Here is an 18,020-nt window from a genome sequence, read left to right on the forward strand (position 1 = left end):
CGGTACGCAGGCCTCTCACTGTTGTGGCCTCTCCCGTTGTGGAGCACGGGCTCCGGACGCGCAGGCTCAGCGGCCACGGCTCACGGGCCCAGCCGCCCCGCGGCGTGTGGGATCTTCCCGGACCGGGGCACGAACCCGTGTCCCCCTGCATCGGCAGGCGGACTCTCAACCACTGAGCCACCAGGGAAGCCCCCCCACCCCGTTTCCTTCTGAGTCTAGCAAGTCAAGGGTTCCCAGAACAGGGTCTTACTCATGCAAACCACAGACTCGCTGAAATTGCCTGCCAACTTAGGAGTGCTTGGTGGCTGGGAACTATAGCTTTGCTCTGATTCTCAGTCTGGAATCAGGAAAAGATTGGAGGGATGGAAAAGAAACCTAATAACAGGCCCGACCAATCAGCAAACTCCCCCAGCCAGACTCTGCAGGCAGGGGCACTCACCTTGAGATAGATGACAGCGTCAGTCCCAAAGCCCTCCATGGAGAAGAGCTGCAGGTCCCCCTGGAAGTACTTGGCATACAGGCGGGAAATCGGGAGCCCATACCCGAAGCCAGCCTGCAAGGGGGTGAGAAGGGAGCGTGATGAGACACTGGCCCTGGGCTTCCTGGAACTGCAGGGACCCGATGTGCTGAGTGAGGAGGGCCAAGCTGGGGTCGTGCACGGGGACTCCCAGAACTGGGGTGGGGAGGGGACATGAGAAAGGGACAGCTCTGAGGCAAGATGGGGACCGTGGGATAAAGGAAATCGGTCTGGCAGAGGGAGGAAGGCTGCGGAGCATGGGGCGGGTGGGGAGCAGTAAGCAGGGCAGGGAGAGGGGCTCGGGACTGGCAGCCAGGGGTCTGGGCAGGTCACGGGGCACCTGTCTCAATTTCCCACAGCCAGCTCTGCCTACTCTGCTGGGAATGGACAGGGAGGTGTTGGTAAGCTGAACAACTCCAGGAGAGAGGTAGTTACTTGTGGAGAGAGAGAGGGGAAGGGAGAGTTGAGGGACAGTGACAGACAGACACCCACAGATAGGTAGGTAGGTACAGGCTGGGAGAGACAGGAAGAGCAGGGAGGCCCAGACTCAGACTCACACACGGCCACTCAAGGACGGAGGGACCATGGGAGGCAGGGAAGCGAGAGATCGGCAAGAGTGGCAATTTGATAAGAAACCAGGAGGCCAACAGGCATTCTTCAGGAGGCCAGTGGGGGGCGCCAGAGAGAAGCCAGCTCACCAGTGGGGTTCCCCCGGTGCCAGGCTGAGGCGTGGGGGCCGTGGAGTACATATAGCTGAAGAGTCGCTCAATCTTCCTCAAGGGAACACCACCACCTCGGTCACTCATCTGGGGGACGCGGGACACGTCAGGGTCTCCAGACCTCAGTTTTCTCCACACCCCACCCGACCTTCTCAGATCTTCCTCACCCCCAGGGGCCTCCCTCAGCCCACCTCCTGGCAGGAGGGAAGTCTCCATACCACTGCTCTCTGGCCCCCAAAGTCAAGGGTCACCTACTTTGATGGAAAGATCTTCCTCGCCCAAGGCCACCATGACCTTGAGAGGTGGGAGAGTGAGGCTGGATTCATGGCTTTCCACAGTCGCTCGCATGGCATTCTGTGGCGGAAAAGGGGTAAGACACAGGGAGAGCGACCTAGACCTCACCACTCCCACCCCCCACAAAGGACCATCCCCCAGCCTCCTCACCTTGAAGAGTTCAAAAAGCATGTGGTAGAGGTGGGAGGGGACATAGACCATGTGAATCGGCTGTTTGGAGTTGGATGCTGCCAGGGAAGTCCAAACCACAGATCAGGAAATTGTCAAGAGGTCGCCATTCAGCATTCATTCACCAGCATGTAGCACCCAGCACTCAACCACCGACCACTGTCCATCCATCGTCCATCCATCTGCTCATTCGTTCATCCATCTAGCCATTCATTCAGTGTCCATTCATCCATCTATCTCTCTGTATAATACCCATCCATTATACAGTGTCTGTCTGTCCATCCAGCCAGCCGTCCATCATCCATCCATTCATCAGTCATATCCATTCAATATCTATTCGTTCCTCTGTCTACCCATTCAATGTCCATCCAACCATCCAACTGTCCCTCAATCTATGCATCTGTTCAAACATCTCTTTCCCATCTATCCATTCATTCAAAGTACAGATCTCATCCTTCCATTCATCCACTGTTTATCTACCCATCTATCCATCATTCATCCACCCAAATAATATCTGTCTATCCTAAATGTAGCCTAATAGGATTCACCTTGACACCACAATCCCCTGTAGAGCCTTTTCACCCAGAGGAGAGGGGAGGGGGCTGCCCAGGTGATTTTGACACAAGCATCCTACTTCCCAAGAATCACTCTATCCTGGCGAGTTTTCTTGGTTTTATAGACTGAGTGTCTCTTCCTGGTGCCTGGCACAGAGCTTTGTATGTAGCAGAAGCTCAGTAAATGTGCAGTGGGTCAATGAATGAAGGAAACTCAGGCCCTGTGCTGGGCAGTGGAGACACAGAGTTGAATAAAATTCAATCCTACCCTCTCAGAAATTCAAGTCTAGACGGTGAAACACACAACTGACTTTCACATTAGGTGTTGTACCCAGAGCTGTGTGCTAGGCCCTGGGCTTGACCCCAGGGATCCTGAAGTGAAGCGGCCTGTCTCTGCCCTTTGGTTTCTGCCAACTAATTCAAACAGTGCAATTTAGAGGTACACTTGGGGCAGGCGGTGCCTAGCTCTTCCTGGGAGGTCCGGGAAGGCTTTTCAGAGGAGGTGGACTTGAACCGGGTCTTAAGGAAAGACTAGGACGTGGGCAGTGCGACTTCCAGGCACAGAGGCATGAACACCTCAGGTTTCTGGCCCACAGGCCAGGGTGGCTGAGGAGCAGGTGGGTGGAGGGGAGGGGAGGGGCCCTGATCCTCCTCACCCCTCCACCTCCAAGGTATTTATCCAGTTCACCCCCTTCTTTTCCTCTCTGCTGCCTTCCCTTCCCCTTGCCTGAATCTGCAATGACCTCTTAACTGGTCTTCCTGTGTCCTCTCCTGCCTCCTCCAACCTCTAAATATCTTTTTTTTTCTTTAATATTTATTTGGTTGCACTGGGTCTTAGTTTTGGCAGGTGGGCTCCTTAGTTGCGGCTCACCGGCTCCTTAGTTGCGGCATGCACGTGGGATCTAGTTCCCTGACTGGGGATCGAACCTGGGCCCCCTGCACTGGGAGCACGGAGTCTTAACCATTGCGCCGCCAGGGAAGTCCCCTCTAAATATCTTTAGAATGTTACTCAGATCCTGTCACCACCACGCTTCAAACCTCCAGTGGCTTTCTGCGGCTCTCAAAATCCCAGCTCCTGTCTGTGGTCCACTGGCCCTGCATGCCTAGCCTCTCTCCCACCCATCACCCCTTTAATCTCCTAACCCCACCACACTGGTCCTTCTGGTCCTTGACTACTCCATCCAAAGCAGGACCCTTGTAGCCATCCTCTTGTATCCGTTATTCCCTTTCTTCTTTTAGTAATAGATGCCTCCCTCCCCTGAAGTTTTGACTAGCATGTGACTACCCAGATAGAGACTAAATTCCCAGCCTCCCTTGCAGCTGGGAGACTTAGGAAAGTGCTATGTTCAGCTCTTGGGCCCTGCCTTCTACATCCTCTTTCCCCTTCTCCAGGCTGGAACTGAGACATGAGGGTGGGTAGCCAGCTTTAACCATTCTACCCCAGGGGCTGGGGAGAGGGAAATCTCTCTCTCAAATTAAACCAGTTTTTGGATTTGGGGAAGACAGCCAAACTCATATCCCACCTAATACACTGCTCCTATCCATCACTGTCACGTTACTCCATTGTGTTTCCTTCCCGTCACTTAACGTGACCTGAAGTTATCTTGTTTGTTATTTGTTCGTTGGTTAGAGGTCCCATTCCCCAACGTCCCCAGTACCGAGAACGTAAGCTCCGTGGGAACGGGGACCTTGCCTGTTGTGTTTACTGCTTAATAAATATTTACCAGATAAATTAATAATAATAATACAATAATAGCTCTGCTTCTTCCTCATCCAGGTAACAGTTCATTTTCTGAGTCCCACCTCACTTTCCTCTCCCATGTGCCCAGCCCTTAGACAGACAGACAGGCAGACACACAGCCTCACTCCCTCACCATTGATCTCCTGGATCTCCAGGTCAGGTGACGCCATGTAATACTTGTCACACAGGAGCTTGGCCATGTCGTAGGCATCTGAGAGAAGAGAGCGGTCATCAGGGAATGGGGTGACCTCTCCCCAGCAGGCAGTCCTCTTGGCACCAACACTGGGCTTCACCAACACTGAGCCCGTGGGGACGTGGCCCCCACCCACTGGGGAATGGGTCACTGTCTGGCCAGGTAAGATTGGGGGGTCACTGGGGCTCCTCTGTGGGCCAGGCACGGTGGGGACAGCTCACCTTTCACCACCTCAGAGACGCTGCAGTTGGGGTCGATGCTGCCGATGTGTTTGGGGTGGGCTGGGTTGGTGCTGCCGTCAAAGATCAAGGCTGCGGGTGGGGAGGGCGGGCGCGGTTAGCGGGGCCACACAACCCCAGCGCTCCCTCCCCATCCCCCGTTCTCCAGTGCTCCACCTCTACTTCTGACACTTCTGACCCTGATGCTGCACCCCCCCACCCTCTCTCCCCTGACCCCTGACCCCTGGCCCCTCCAGCCCTGGCTCAGGCCAGTCCTGGACCTTTGTAGGCCTGAAGCATTCTTCTCAGAAGTTTCATCCCCGTACATTCTACATTATATTAAGTCTTCTCTGTTGCTATACATTTAAAAATAATTTTTCCCTTCTTGTGTAATTGATGACTGGCTACGATTTCTCAACAGTCATAGTTAATACTCCTGGAGTAAGGAACACTAGACAACAACCTGTGTCCTAACGTAACGAGACTTTAACGAATGCCACGTAAAGGGGCGACACGGTTTGGCATTCTGTGAACATGTGAACAGCGAGTGGCCCCGCGGCCGCTCACTGTGCTGGTTGATGAGCATGCGGATGGAGATGCGGCTGAGGTAGAAGCGATCCAGGAAATACTGGATGTTCTGGTTGGAGACGGGGTCGTCGCCGTAGGCGTCCTTGTACTCCAGCACGCCCTGCGCCATGGTGGGCACCACGTCATTGTGGCGGTTCCGGATGGTGACCAGGGCGTCGGTGAACCTGCGATGGCAGTAGATGTCGGCCCTCACCCTGCCCCAGCACTGGGACACCCTCAGACTCTCCCCGCTTCTCTGCACGGTGCCTTCACGCACTCGACTCTCCCCAGCCCACTCCTCCGGGAAGCCCACCCCGAATCTCCCACCGCCTGCCTGACGGCCTGGGAGCTCCACAGTGGCGGGGCCTGGGTCCCCCCGTCAGACTCAGGGCACACCTAGGATCGGGGGCTGTCTGCCCCCTCAGACTGGACACCCCTGAGGGTGGGGGCATTTCCTTCATCCTGCTGGCATTTCTGCCCCTGGGGCCGTGGCCCACACCTGCCCTCCCGCCCCCAGCCAAGGCCTCACTCACTGGCTCAGGGTCCGATGGTCCTCAGGGTCCTTGTCCAGGAACTCCATGATGTCCAGGAGACTCTGGACATACCTGTGTGCGGGAGGCGGGTGGGGGAAGCCTCAGCCCCAGGCCGGGCCCCGGCACACCCGACTCTGCTGACCCTGCGTCCGTCCTGCGCCTCCAGTGGGCGCCGCCCAGAGCTGGGCCACGTGGGTTCATAAGCTGCGTCAAAAGTTCTCTCACTCTGCTCCCTCCATACGTGAGTCTCCCCAACGACACCACGAGTTATGCATGAAAGTCTCTAATTTGTTGGTACCTAGAGCGCCTCTGCTTGATATCCCAGAATAGCAGTCCTCAAAGGGGATTTGGTGACCACCCCACCCACAGGTCTCCCGGATTAGGAGACTGAGGCCCAGACCGGAGAGGGGGCCTTGCCTGAGACCAGCAGTGAGAGCAGGCTGGGGCAAGGCACTTAGCTCCCCAGGGCCCGTCGTGGAAGCAGATCTTAGTGTTTGTCCCGCAGGGTTGTTGCTGCATCCCATGGGCACAGGTGGCAGAGTGGCCAGCCCAGAGCTCTCACAGAGCAGGGGTTCAGGGAGGAAGACGACAGCCTCATACTCCCGACTCCAGGCACCAGGAGCTGTGCAGTCTCCTAGGGAACTGGATTTTAAATGGTGGGTGGGAAGGACTCGGGGTGGGGTGGGCATGCCCAGCTCTGACACTGGGTAGGGCTGGAGCCCATGGAGAGCCTGAAGTGAGCCGGGCTGCCCAGATGGTGCCAACCTGGAGCCACTGTCCCCCCGCCCCTACTGCGAGGGAGATGCCACTGATTCCCTGCTAACACCTCAGCCCGCAACAGCCCATTCTCCTGGGGAAGGCAGAGAGCTGAGCCTCTCTCCGGCAGAAACACTTCCAGCCAGCAGGAAGGAGGGGCCACCGAGAGCTCTGACGGGGGGTGGGGGGAGGGCCCCCGGGCCTAACAGTGTCTCTAGAAGAGGCCCCCACCACAGTCGGAAGCATTCCCAAGTACACAGTGCTTTGACCCTGACAGGTAAGAATGGCAGTAATTAGCCCCATTTCACAGTCTCCTCAACTGAGGCCTGGAACAGTCCCACAGCTGGGAGGTCGTATACTGAAGACCGGCCTCCAGCGCACCTGCCACTATACAGTGCTGGCTGCTCAAAATGCTCAGCCCATGGGGCCTGCGGTTCCCTCTGCCTGGAATGCCCTGGCCCCTCCACCCACTAGCTGCTACTTTTCCCTCTGTTGCTTAAACCAGTAGAGAAGAGGGTAAAAGATCTAGTTTTGAAGCTGGCTCTGCCGAGTTCCAGGCTGGGTTTTTCCACTTTGAGCTGCGTGGCTCTGGGTAAGTCATGGAACCTCTCTGGGCCTGAGTTTCCTCATCAGAAAAGGAAGGGTTTTGTACCTACTGCGGTCACTGCTTTTTGGTGAGAATTAAATGTGATAATTAACACAGTGCCTAGCAAACAGTGAGCACTCTCTAAATGTTTGCTCTTGTTTCGAACAGTGGTGCAGACACTGAAAACAGCAGAGTGCACCCTCTGAGTCCCCGGGTGACACACGACACACTTCTCCTGGTTGTACTGGGCAAAGACTCTGAATCACACCGTGTTTGAATCTGTCATGCTCTGGATGGCCACTGACGGCAGGAATGGGGCCGTGCCCACCCCGCTGCACCTGCCTGCCCTCCCCACCCAGGGCCCGGCACGCCGCCTGGCAAAAGGTGGCGTAGTCACTGGTAGGGGGAGCCGACAGAGCAGAGGAGATCAGCTCCCCGTCAGTACCCCCGCAGCCCCGGCACACAGTCAGAGCGGCCCTCCTTCGGCCTCACCTCGGGCTCCCTGGAGAATAAGAACAGATGACACTTACCCAGTGACCGTTAGAGCTCAGAGTCTACACAGGGTCTCTTATCTCCCAGCAGCCTTCATGAGCATGTGGTATTTCCCCCCTTTTGCAGACAAGGAAACCAGCTCAGAGAGGGCAGGTAACATGCCCCAGGCCACACAGTAAGCATTCGCACTGGGATTCCAACCCAGGTCTGTCTGATGCCAAGTCTACACCACACGGCCAAGTGCTCACTGTCTACACCGGTCCTAACAGCGATGCTGATGGTGAAGGCGGCCCAGCATTTACTGGCGCCGGCCTTGTGCCAGGGCTCTGCTCTGTGTCCCCCCACTTTAACCTCCCCAGTGACCCTGTGTGTGTGGGGGTGCTACCGCTAGACCCATTTTACAGATGAGGAAGTTAACATGCAGAGCTGGGATCCTCTCTCGCAGGCCTGTGCTACTCCAAATCCCTCATTCCTTGACCACACCCAGAAGAAAGCTTCATGCTCATGTGATTCTTAGAGGGAGAGGGGATTTGGGAGAACCTGCAAGCATGCAATGGTGGGGACAGGCAGAGAGAGGAGACCAGCTGAGGGGGGGCCCTGGAACCCCTTCCCAAGACCCTGGGGGCAAGCAGAGAGAGCTAGGGGCCCCTGACCAGCTTGGCCAGGAGCGGGGATGAGGGTAGGATGAGAGCTCTCGCTGCTGGCCCCACCCCTCTGTGGCTGCCTAATGAACCTTAGAGGGCGCTGTCACGTGGCCAGTGAAGTAAAACAAAGGGCACCAGGATGGACTGGCAATGAGCAGCGCCCGCGGGCAGGGCTCTGGGGAGAGCTGCAGCCTCAGGCCTCAGTCTCCTGACCGGGAAGCAGGGCTTAGGATCCCTGCCTGCCTCCCTCGCAGGGCCATTCCTTCAGGGGAGTGGTCCTGAGTGTGTGCTCTTGGAAGGAAGAGAGGATGACAAAGATTCTCCCAGGGGAACCTTGACTCTGGCCTGAAGCCCCCCAAGGGCCTGGCAGACCAGACCTCACCCCTGGGCCAGATCTTGGTCCTAAAAAGGGAAAGACGCTGGAGAAGGAGTGACGCTGGCTCCTCGGCTGCCCACCCCCGAGGGCCAGAGAAAGAGCTGGGCTTAGACACAGGCGGTCTGGACCAGTGGTGCAATGACAGATGCGCAACCTGCCCTGGGCCTGGCAGAGCAGGCAGCGGGCCAATGTGACGCCCTAGGGAAGGCCTGGCCTGCCGACCTCAACAGCAAGCAAGGCCGCCCAGGACTTCCTGGGTGAGATCTAGAGCTTCCTTCCCCTCCCCTCCACCGAGGTAATGTGGAAGACCCAAACCCTGCCCTCTGGGGCTTTCTAGCCATTCCAGAGCCCTGGATTTAGGAGCTGGGAGGAGTGGAAAACGGAGAGAGGAGGGAGCAAGACAGCGTGTGTGTGTGTGTGTGTGTGTGTGTGTGTGTGCGTGCATGCACGTGCGCTTGATCAGTTTGCTTTAGGATTAGTGCCCTCCTGTTTTATAAATGCATTTTATTTCTGGACTTACACAGCATTGATATTCCGCTTATCTAGCACCAACTAGTGTTATGAGTGTTAACACCACCAAACTCAGAACAGGAAATTACTGAAGATTCTAATTATATTGGGATAATTCTCTATTATTGTAAGATAATTTGTAATGTTTTTAAAAATATATACTTCTTCTGAGAAAAGAGTAAAAATTACTTTCATGCATTTATGCATATTGGTGTGGTACAAATAGACAATTGGCATGAAAGATTGAATTTCTGTGTGTGTGTGTGTGTGTGTGTGTGTGTGTGTGCGCGCGCGCGTGGGTGTCAGAATGAGTGTGTGTGTGTGTGTGTGTGTGTGTGTGTGTGTGTGTGTGTGTGCGCGCGCGCGCGTGGGTGTCAGAATGAGTGCCCGGCAGCTGGGGACGAGGCGTGTGCAGCCTTGCGTGGGGGCAGAGGAGTGGTAAGCGTGTGTGAGTCTGGGCGCCTGCGGTTGTGTGTGTGTGCACGACGTACTAGTGTCCACAGCCGCTGGGGACCAGGGGTGTGAACAAGGCAAAGGCCCTGTGAGGAGGGGAGAGGGGGCAGACGTGTCCTCCATCTATCTGGAAGCTGCTTGTGGAGGGGTGATGGGCACGGCCCTGAGCCAGGCCGACCTGGGTCCCATTGCTGGCGGTGCCACTCAGGTTCCCGTGTGTGAAGTGGGCTTCGTAGCAGCAGGCGCGGATTAGAGGAGATGATGCTGGTGCCCGGTCTCCACTCTGATTACGTAAGTGGTGGCTGAGGGATTCAATGGCAGGGTTTGGCCCTGGGCGCCCAGAACCTGTGAGGTGGTCATTCTTTTCAAGGGCAAGGACTGGGTTTGGGGTCTACATACCTTGCTGACGCAAGGGAAGTTCATAGAAGGTGCTGGTGATATCCCCTGCCACCCCCTTCCCTACAGCTCTGCAAAGGCTCTACTGGTGACAGGAGTGACTCGCTGTCATTTGATTCTACTCTGCAATAATCACTCAACCCTCCATTTTCTCAAAGTACATCCCCACCGACTCCACGCCCTTCCTCAGGCTGTCTTTCTCTCCTGAGAGGAGGCAAGGTTACCCCTCTGTGCCCCCACAATACTAGCCATCAAACCATCTCTGTAAAGAAAATCTACTTTCCCACTGACTTGCTCTGTGAGCTTAGAAATCTCTGACTCCTGGTCGCTGTCCCAGAATGCGGTTCTCTTCTTTCCCTTCAAGAACACAGCCTCCAGATCACACAGCCTGGGCTGGAATCCTGGCTCTACCACTTGCTACCTGAATGAGCTCAGACAAGTTTCTTACTCTCTCTGAACCTCAGTTTCCTCATCTACAAAATGGGGATAAGAACAAGGCCTCCTTCATCAGGTTGCTGTGAAGTTAAAGGAGTTAATACGTGGACACGCTTAGAACAGCTCCAGGCATGTCTGCTTCTGTCATCGTCATCATTATTATTACTACACTGTGAAGAGAACCTCTGCCACAGCACATCATCTTTGTCCCGGAGGTGCTGTTGCCAGAAGCTCGCAGACATCGCTCACGCTTAGAGGGTTCCGTGTACTTTCACATCCAGCAGTGGCATCTGACCCTTAGAAACAGAACGGATCCCCATTTTACAGATGAGGAAGCCGAGGCTCAGCCCTAGGGGCCATGTGGCTGACCAAACATTAAGTGTCTAGCAAGCAGCAAAGCCAAGTCTCAGAGTCAGGCATGCCGGCGCCCCACCCAGGGCTTTCCTCTACCTTCCAGTTACTTCCAAAACAAGTTCTCACAACACCAAGTCTGTCCAGTTGAAAAAATACATCAGGTTTGTTTAGAGTCAGGAATTCTCCACTTGCCCACAGTGATTCCTGCCTGGAGCCTTTCCCCAGCTGAATAGAAACTCCGTTAGCTGTTGCCACAGATTAACTATCACCTCTGCTCCTCCTGAGAGCAGGTGCTCAGGGCTTGTCCATTTCCAAAGGGGACGTTTTGCTCCTCACTCATCAGACTCTGAGGCTAGTGGGCCTCTTGCCAGGCTCTCTGATAGGTCGTCCCCCTCCTCTCCTGCAAACTCTACCCACCTCCACCGCCTCCATCATCCAAGCTGGCAAGGGAGTTGGAGGTCTGCCCTCTCTCACAGGCAGCCGCCTCAGAGAGTCCTTCCTTCCCTCAGACCACAGTCTCTCTGGCTGCAGCGGATGCCCATTCTCTGGAAACAATCTCAGCAGGCCATCTCTTCAGCATGTCAGCACACTCTAGCAATACCTTGGCCTGCTCCCCTCTAAGCGAGTCATGCACTGGGAAGTCTTCCCTTTTGTCTAACTTCACTCCCTCCTGCTGCTGCTGGACATTACTTCCCAGCTCTGAGGGAAGAATAACGTCAGGCCAAGCCCCCCACACGTGTAACTGAGTTTCAGGAAGGGACTCTGTGGGCCTCGGGGGCATCACGGGCAGTTCAGCAGCTCCCTGCCCTCCCTCCCCACATCCCCTGACTCTTCTAGGAACACGATGTCCAGGGAGGGGCCTGAGAAGCCTTGACCTGGAGTCAGGGACCAGCTGGAGAGGCAGCCAGGTCACTCAGCTGGAGGAGGGCTGGGGAGAACAGATGACACCTTCTGTCCCTCCCCATGCCTTCCACACTGCCCGATGGCAAGAAATGCCAGTTGGCTCAGAGGTCTTGGATCTCTAAGGGACAGGGCCCAGCGAGGGGTGACCTTGTTGGGCTACATGCAAATCAGGCTCTGCCCTCTGTCCCCCCGTCCACCTTCACCGCTTGCACTAACAGCACTATATCCACAAAGTGAGTGCTCAGATGCCCCAGCCGGGCCCTCTCTGGCCTCTGCACCTTTGCACAAGCAGTTCCTTTGGCCTGGAATGCCCTTCCCTCCCTTCTAGGTCAGGGTTCAGTTAGGCACCCTGTAAGGCCCAGTGACATGTCACCTCCTCTCTGCGTCCATTTCAACTTCCCCACAGCTTTCTGATTCAACTGAAATTCATTGTGCACACATCATGTACCTGGTCCTTCCTTACCTTATCCTCATTTAATTAGAGTAAGTCATGCATATGCAATATTCATGCATAGAAAAAAGCTGGAAGGGCATCAATAAAGGGCACTTACAAAACCTTAACAGCGTTTGGTTAAGGGGTGGAGGATAGTGGTTGGCGTTCCCTTTTATCTACTTTTCTGTGTTCTCCGAATGTCAACGTGAACATGTCGTACTTTCGCAACGAGGGGAAAAAACCCAATCAATGTTATTTTCAAATAATACTTTGCTTTTAATTTAAATAAAGCTAACTTTTCAGCAGCTTTACTGCTCCTGCCACTATGCAGCTCTTAGTCTGCCCTCTTCTGCTCCCGCCGTGAGATCACAGGCTCCCTGAGGGCAGCTCCTGCCTGTTTAACCTAACACGGCACTGGGCTCGAAGCAGGTGTGGATGTCGCGAATCCAAAAGGAAACCACAGTCACACCACACCTGCCACAGCCAGAAGCAAGGGCAAAAGATTTCTGCACACATGCCACTGAAGATGAACCATGATTACACATTTACACACCCAGTTACACAGCAAATTCTTGTTCCGTCTTCATGTGACTGGCCTCTGGCTAATGTCATTCAGTTACTTATCCCTGGACAGAGTTTTTGAGTAAACTTTACTGAGGATTTCTCTCTGCTACTGCTGCTCTGTGCAATAAACCTTTGGTCTTTGCCCACCCAAAGCTCTTTGGAGTTGGTACTGTGCCATCCTTGCATCTACTGAAGTGTTTTCCAACATCCAAAACACGCTGACTTGTTTGGATTATATAATTTGAAGATTAGCGTCTTCTGGTTTCTGCTTCCCACAAAGTTGCCTCAGGTAAATACCATCCAACAGGTGCTAGATTTTCAGGACCAGGGCTGGTGGCAAATGCAGACATTAGCCTGGTTTGGGTTTTTGGCCGTGAAAATGATGATTTCCTAGGCGGATCCTGTGTTTCCAGAGAATGGAGGGTGGTGAGTATAGGGCTGTCCCATAGACGTGGAGGCTATGAGCTTGATCTGAGTCCCTGCTCTGGCCTAACATTCCCACTTGACCGTAGGAACTCCCCTACCTCTCGGAGTCCCTGTGCCTTTCCTCTTTCCCCGCCTCCCTCAAGGTTCCTGGGAGCAGGGGGCATCTGACAATGGGGTGGGAGGTGCGGGGACCTATTCAGGGGTCTCACCAGCTCTGTACCAGCTGCACCGAGGGTGTGCTCAGCACCCGGTCGGGAAGCAGGTTGATCTCTTTCATGATGTTGGCCAGGCGCACAGGCAACTCCTGCCTGAGGAAGGTGAATGAGGTTTTCTCACAGGCATTGCTGGACCCTGGTGGGAGAGGGAAGGGTGAGCTCACAGAGTTACAAAGCACTGGAGCCAGAGGACGTCTTGGGCGGGGGGCGGGGTCAGGTCACTAAATCCTTTATTTCCTGAGGGTTCAGAAGAGAAGAGATGGAGGCATGGGACAAGGAGCCTTTCCTGACCCCCCCCTGCACTGACCACCACACCACCCAGCCTAACCCTCAGAGAGGTTGCATCCTCTCCCCACCCCCAGCTGAACCCTGCTTGCCTTCAACCACAGGGAAAAGGGCCATCCTGGGCCCACTGGGAGCTGCCTCCAGCCCAAGTTATCTCACTTCTCTTTCTTTCCCTCCTAGTAGATACTCACTTTGCAGGGGGTTGATCCAGGTGGGCAGAAGGGCCTGGGAAATCCACCCCTACCTTGGGATGAGCTCCCCCTGGCTGAGGGGAGCTATGCTCGGACCACCGCAGCTGCAGGGTCCCGGCGTCATCTCTGGCCCAGCTGGTCTTTATGCCCATTGTAGAGCTGCCCTATGTTAATGCCCGCCCACCTGTGAGGTAGACAGGGCCTGAGAACTGGGGCCCAAATACTTTGATCCTTGGTCTGGCTTGAAAATGAAGAGGGAGTAGAGGACTGAATGAGGCCATGGCCTAGAGTCAGGAGACCTGGGTTCTAAGTCCAGGTTCTGCTTTTAACTGTCATCCAGTGCATGTCACCATCCTTCTGAAGGTCTGTTTCCCTCACTGAACTCCAAGTGGGGGACCAAACTCTACCGTGAGCCCCTCCCTGCTGTGACAGTTCTGTTAACTGGGGTCCAGTCTGGACTGGACAGATGCTGGGGGCCGGGAGTGGGCTCAGGAGGCTTTCCTACATGGGGGGAGCTCAAACAGGGAGGGGGGTAGGCAGACAAGTCTTGGGGAACAGGTGCCCTGTGTCCTGGCTGCCACCTCCCCGCCCCGTCCCACCAGTGACACAGCTGTAACCTAAGCCAGGCTCTGTCTCCTCAACTCTTGAGAGACCTGGGCAACCCCTCCTAATCTCCAGCTGGCACCATGGAAATTCCGTGTGAACAGACAGGGTCCACACAATGCCTGTTTCAGTCCCCACGTTGGCACAGCCTTGCCACCTCCAGAACACTGATGGTAGGCGACCCTGGCCCAGGAACCCAGGGGGCAGCCAAGGATGAGTACAAGCTACCTGACTCCATCTCATGGTGCCCCGGGCCCCTGCCCAGCCGCGGTAAGGCGGCCAGGCCACAGCAGATTTGATCTGCAAGTGTCCTTGCCCTCTAGGACAGCTGGGAGGCAGCTCCTTCGGTGGGCGGAGGTGTACCGGCCAGGGCCTCACTCCTGTTGACTCATCTGAAAGAGCCCCCTCCCCCAAACGACCCCTCCGCGCCCACCCCTGCGCAGGTCTCCTTCCAGATGGCTGCACCTCCCAGTGCTGCCTTGTTACCCCCACCAGCATCCCCCTCATTTCCTCTCTGACCTTCACTTTTAGAGTCGCCAGGACAACCCCCAGTAACCCTTTAGTGCCTGGTTACACCCTCCTGCTCCAACATCACCGCCTCACTGCCCCTTCCTCTCCAAGACCCCTCACAAAGCCCGGGAAGACATCTTGGACCCTTCCTTCTCAGTGCCCCCCCTTCCGGCTGCCAGTTCAGTCTCTTCAGTCACGGGTGCCCTTAACCCTTTCAAGCCCGGCGGCCGGCCCCTTCCTCCCCGTTAACCCTTTCCTGTCTGGATCCCTGCAAGCAAACCTTCCCTGTCACTCGGCCTCCCTTACCCTCCTCGTTAATCCTTCGTGGCCAGGCCTCCTTCACTCCCCCTCCCCCCCCCCGCGGGCCCTCGCTGCCAGCCGCCTCCCGCCCACTTGTACCGAAGTCCAGAAACTGCTTGATGGAGAGCGGGGACGGGGAGAACTTGCTGAAGTGCTCGATGTACTTGGGCGCCCCTGCCAGGGAAGCATTCTTCAGCAGCGCGCGGACCCAGCGCATGGCGGCGGCGGCGGCGGCGGCGGCCGCGCCTCGGGCTCGGGCTCGGGCTCCGGTCCCCGCGCGGGTAGCGCTGGCGCTCCGTTCGGCCCGGGTGGGCCCAGCGCCGCAGCAGCCGCCTACACCCCACCCTGGCCCTGGCGGGGCTCCGAATCCCGGCCAATCGGCTCGTCGCGGCGCCCCGACGTTGCCAATGGCGGCTCACAAACAACTCCGGGAGAGCCAGTAGCCTCTCGCCCCGGCACGTGGCTGCCCCTGGGTCCACCCCCTTAACACGTTGTTTACCCGGAGCGGCCGGGTGTTTTCCAGAGGCCGCGCCGAGAGCCCGCCTCCCGGGCGTCACCAAGCGCTTTCCTCCTCCGCGCCTAGCCCGGGTTAACCCCTCCCTCCCCAGAGGCCCGTTATTCCCTTTCCTCTTACACTCCTTCCTTTCCCCGCTCCCTCCCTGAATCTCCTTCACTTGCCTTCCCTGAGATTGTCCGGGTAGCTTTCAACGCACTCCTTTCCTCCCAAAGGGGTCTGATTCACCTGTCCTGAATTCCACACACCCGCTTTCCCTCAGGGGGTCTGGTGGGTTTCCAGTCCTGATGAGCGACTCAGACTGTGAATGTTTGCTAACTTCGGGTTCGGGATGCAAGCCCACGCTAATCCCTCATATAGATGTGCAACCCACCCACTTCCACAAATATCCAAACGCTCAGGAAAAGGCGGCATTTTGCTTTGCCAGTTAAAAAACACCCAACCCCCTAACTAACGCCTAGCGGCGGCTACAATAAACCTTTCAAAACACTTTTATTTTATTACTCCCTACTCATTTGACCTGAGAAAGCAACCTTTTCCGCACTGGGCTTCCTTAGAGAAAGGTCCTTTAAGGTGATTTGTGCTGGAGGCCGAGAGCACACCCTTGCCCAGCAGCCCGGCTCTCTCGTGGGAACATAGCGCGCCCTCTTGTGGTCAAACGCCGTAAGTCCTGTTCCCCCCACCCCTCCCGCTTGCCCCTTTGAGGTGTTTTTCACCCTTCAGTCCTTGTCTGGCACTCACCAAGTGCCTAATAGGTGCTAGGCTTACATGCTGGGAACGGGAAACATAGACAGGATTGGGACATGGTCTTTTCCCTTGATTATTTCATTTCTCAGTTTGAGAGAGAGCTGCATAAGTAAATAATAGTTATAACAGAATGCGATTACAGCCAATGCAGAGCTATGTGCAAGGCTTCACAATGGGACTCTCTTAGCTGAATGAATAATAACCTATGTGCCAGGCACTGTTTGCATGCATCATCTCATTTAATTCTCCAGACAGCTCTACTGTGCTACTATTGTCCCCATTTTATAGATGAGGAAAGAGGTTCAGGGATCATTTTCAACTGCAGATCTGAAGGTGTTACTTCTCTTGCTCACAGCCTTTTGATGGCTCTCCACTTCTTACTGGAGCCTTTCTCTCACATGATCTGATTTGGCTTAACTCTCCAGCCTCATCTCTGCACATTCCCTGCTCAGCTCCTAGCCATACTTATCTACTGCCTTGAACCAGCCTCCAATCTCCCCGCTGTTGCAAATGCTGTCTCTTACCCATGGATCATTCTTTCTTCTCACTTTCACCTCCCCATTCTTCAGGCCTCTGACCCCCCCAGGCTGGGTTACGGGCTCCCTCCAAAAGTTCCTTAGGCCTCCTGATCTAGCACTATTTTAGCTCTTATCACACCAAGTGGTAATCATCTGCTGACTCATCAGTCTCCCCAACTAGACTTTAAGCTCCACGAGGGCAGGGCTGGATTGGTCTTATTCACCACTCTGTCTCCAGCACCAGGCACAGCACCCAGCACATTGAACGGAAAAGAAGGAGGAAAAAGAAGTTGGGGTCACTGGGAAGACAGGCCACAGAGGTATCAGGGAGGACCACTGAACATCCCTCAGGCTGTTAGCAATTAGGTCATTGACAACGTTGGTGAGTGCAGTCTTCATGTTACCCAGAACAGTGTATGAAATACTATATGTAAAAAGCCAAGCCCTATGCCTGGCACACAGTAAATAATTAATAAATAGCAGCTGTTACTATTATTATCAAAATTAAAGGGAAAAGGCCATGACCTCTGAGGCTACATGTAAGCGACAGAAAGAGATTTCCCATGATCGTCCCCTTAGAGCTGGACTTCCGTAATGGGGCTCTGAGCTTGGATTAAATTCCTCCTGCAGAGGTTGCTGAAGGGTGGTAATGGGAGTGGTGTGGTGTGGTGTATCAGTCAAGCTAGGTTAGGTGATGGGAGGTAACAGAACCCCCCCAAATTCCCAAATTTCCCATTAAATGTACAACGTGGGTGGGTGGGGGGCTCTCAAGGACTGACAAAGCTTTATCTCAACACAGGCTTCCACAGCAGCAGAGTCAGGAGAAGCAGAACTGGGAGAGTCTCACCCAGCAATTAACTGTCTCAGCCCAGAATTGATCCCCTTCCCTCAGGCTGACAACTCATCGGCCGGAATGGCCTCACATGGCCTCATCCAACCAGGAGGGCCCAGGAAATGCAATCCAGCCCTGTGACCAGAGAAGAGAATTACCTTATGGATTCTTTTAGTGATATAAAAGCCAAGACCCTCTTCTGAAACTGTTCGGAGGTGCTGCAGCTCCAAGGGGCTCAAGAAGCTTGGCATTAGAAAGGGTCCTTTTCTATAAAGTGGACGTTGCTGCATCACTGCCAGCATGTTTCTTTCATGAAAGGGTAGCTGCACCAGTCCTGAAAAATGACTACTTATTCTCACAACTGTGTGTGTGAGACAGACGGTGTGTTCTTATCCAAACAGGTGCTCACAGGAGGTGGGGGGCCGGGCCTGTGAAGCTGCCCAGAGGGATGTGGAGACCCCAGTTCTTTCTTC

At 55.1% G+C, this 18,020-nt stretch overlaps 1 protein-coding gene across 2 annotated transcripts in view; it reads right to left on the minus strand.

Moving 5' to 3' along the window:
* The window catches only part of PDK2 (pyruvate dehydrogenase kinase 2), a 15,850-nt gene extending 687 nt beyond the window's left edge, over positions 1–15,163 (minus strand). Inside the window, exons 1-11 of one of the 2 annotated variants that reach the window (XM_007465069.1) lie at positions 15,036–15,163; positions 13,042–13,183; positions 5,505–5,576; positions 4,972–5,156; positions 4,408–4,497; positions 4,127–4,204; positions 3,221–3,237; positions 1,681–1,740; positions 1,492–1,590; positions 1,216–1,323; positions 440–553 (exon numbers count right to left, since the gene is read on the minus strand). In XM_007465069.1, the coding sequence (XP_007465131.1) occupies positions 440–553; positions 1,216–1,323; positions 1,492–1,590; positions 1,681–1,740; positions 3,221–3,237; positions 4,127–4,204; positions 4,408–4,497; positions 4,972–5,156; positions 5,505–5,576; positions 13,042–13,183; positions 15,036–15,153 (1,083 nt within the window). In that variant the 5' untranslated portion in view covers positions 15,154–15,163. Of the gene's footprint in view, positions 1–439; positions 554–1,215; positions 1,324–1,491; positions 1,591–1,680; positions 1,758–3,220; positions 3,238–4,126; positions 4,205–4,407; positions 4,498–4,971; positions 5,157–5,504; positions 5,577–13,041; positions 13,184–15,035 lie in introns of both variants that reach the window. The other variant, XM_007465068.1, reaches the window with a different exon arrangement.
* Between the last annotated feature and the right edge of the window lie 2,857 nt (positions 15,164–18,020).

This window comes from Lipotes vexillifer, unplaced genomic scaffold (assembly GCF_000442215.2).
Source record: "Lipotes vexillifer unplaced genomic scaffold, Lipotes_vexillifer_v1.1 scaffold591, whole genome shotgun sequence".
Taxonomy (NCBI): domain Eukaryota; kingdom Metazoa; phylum Chordata; class Mammalia; order Artiodactyla; family Lipotidae; genus Lipotes; species Lipotes vexillifer.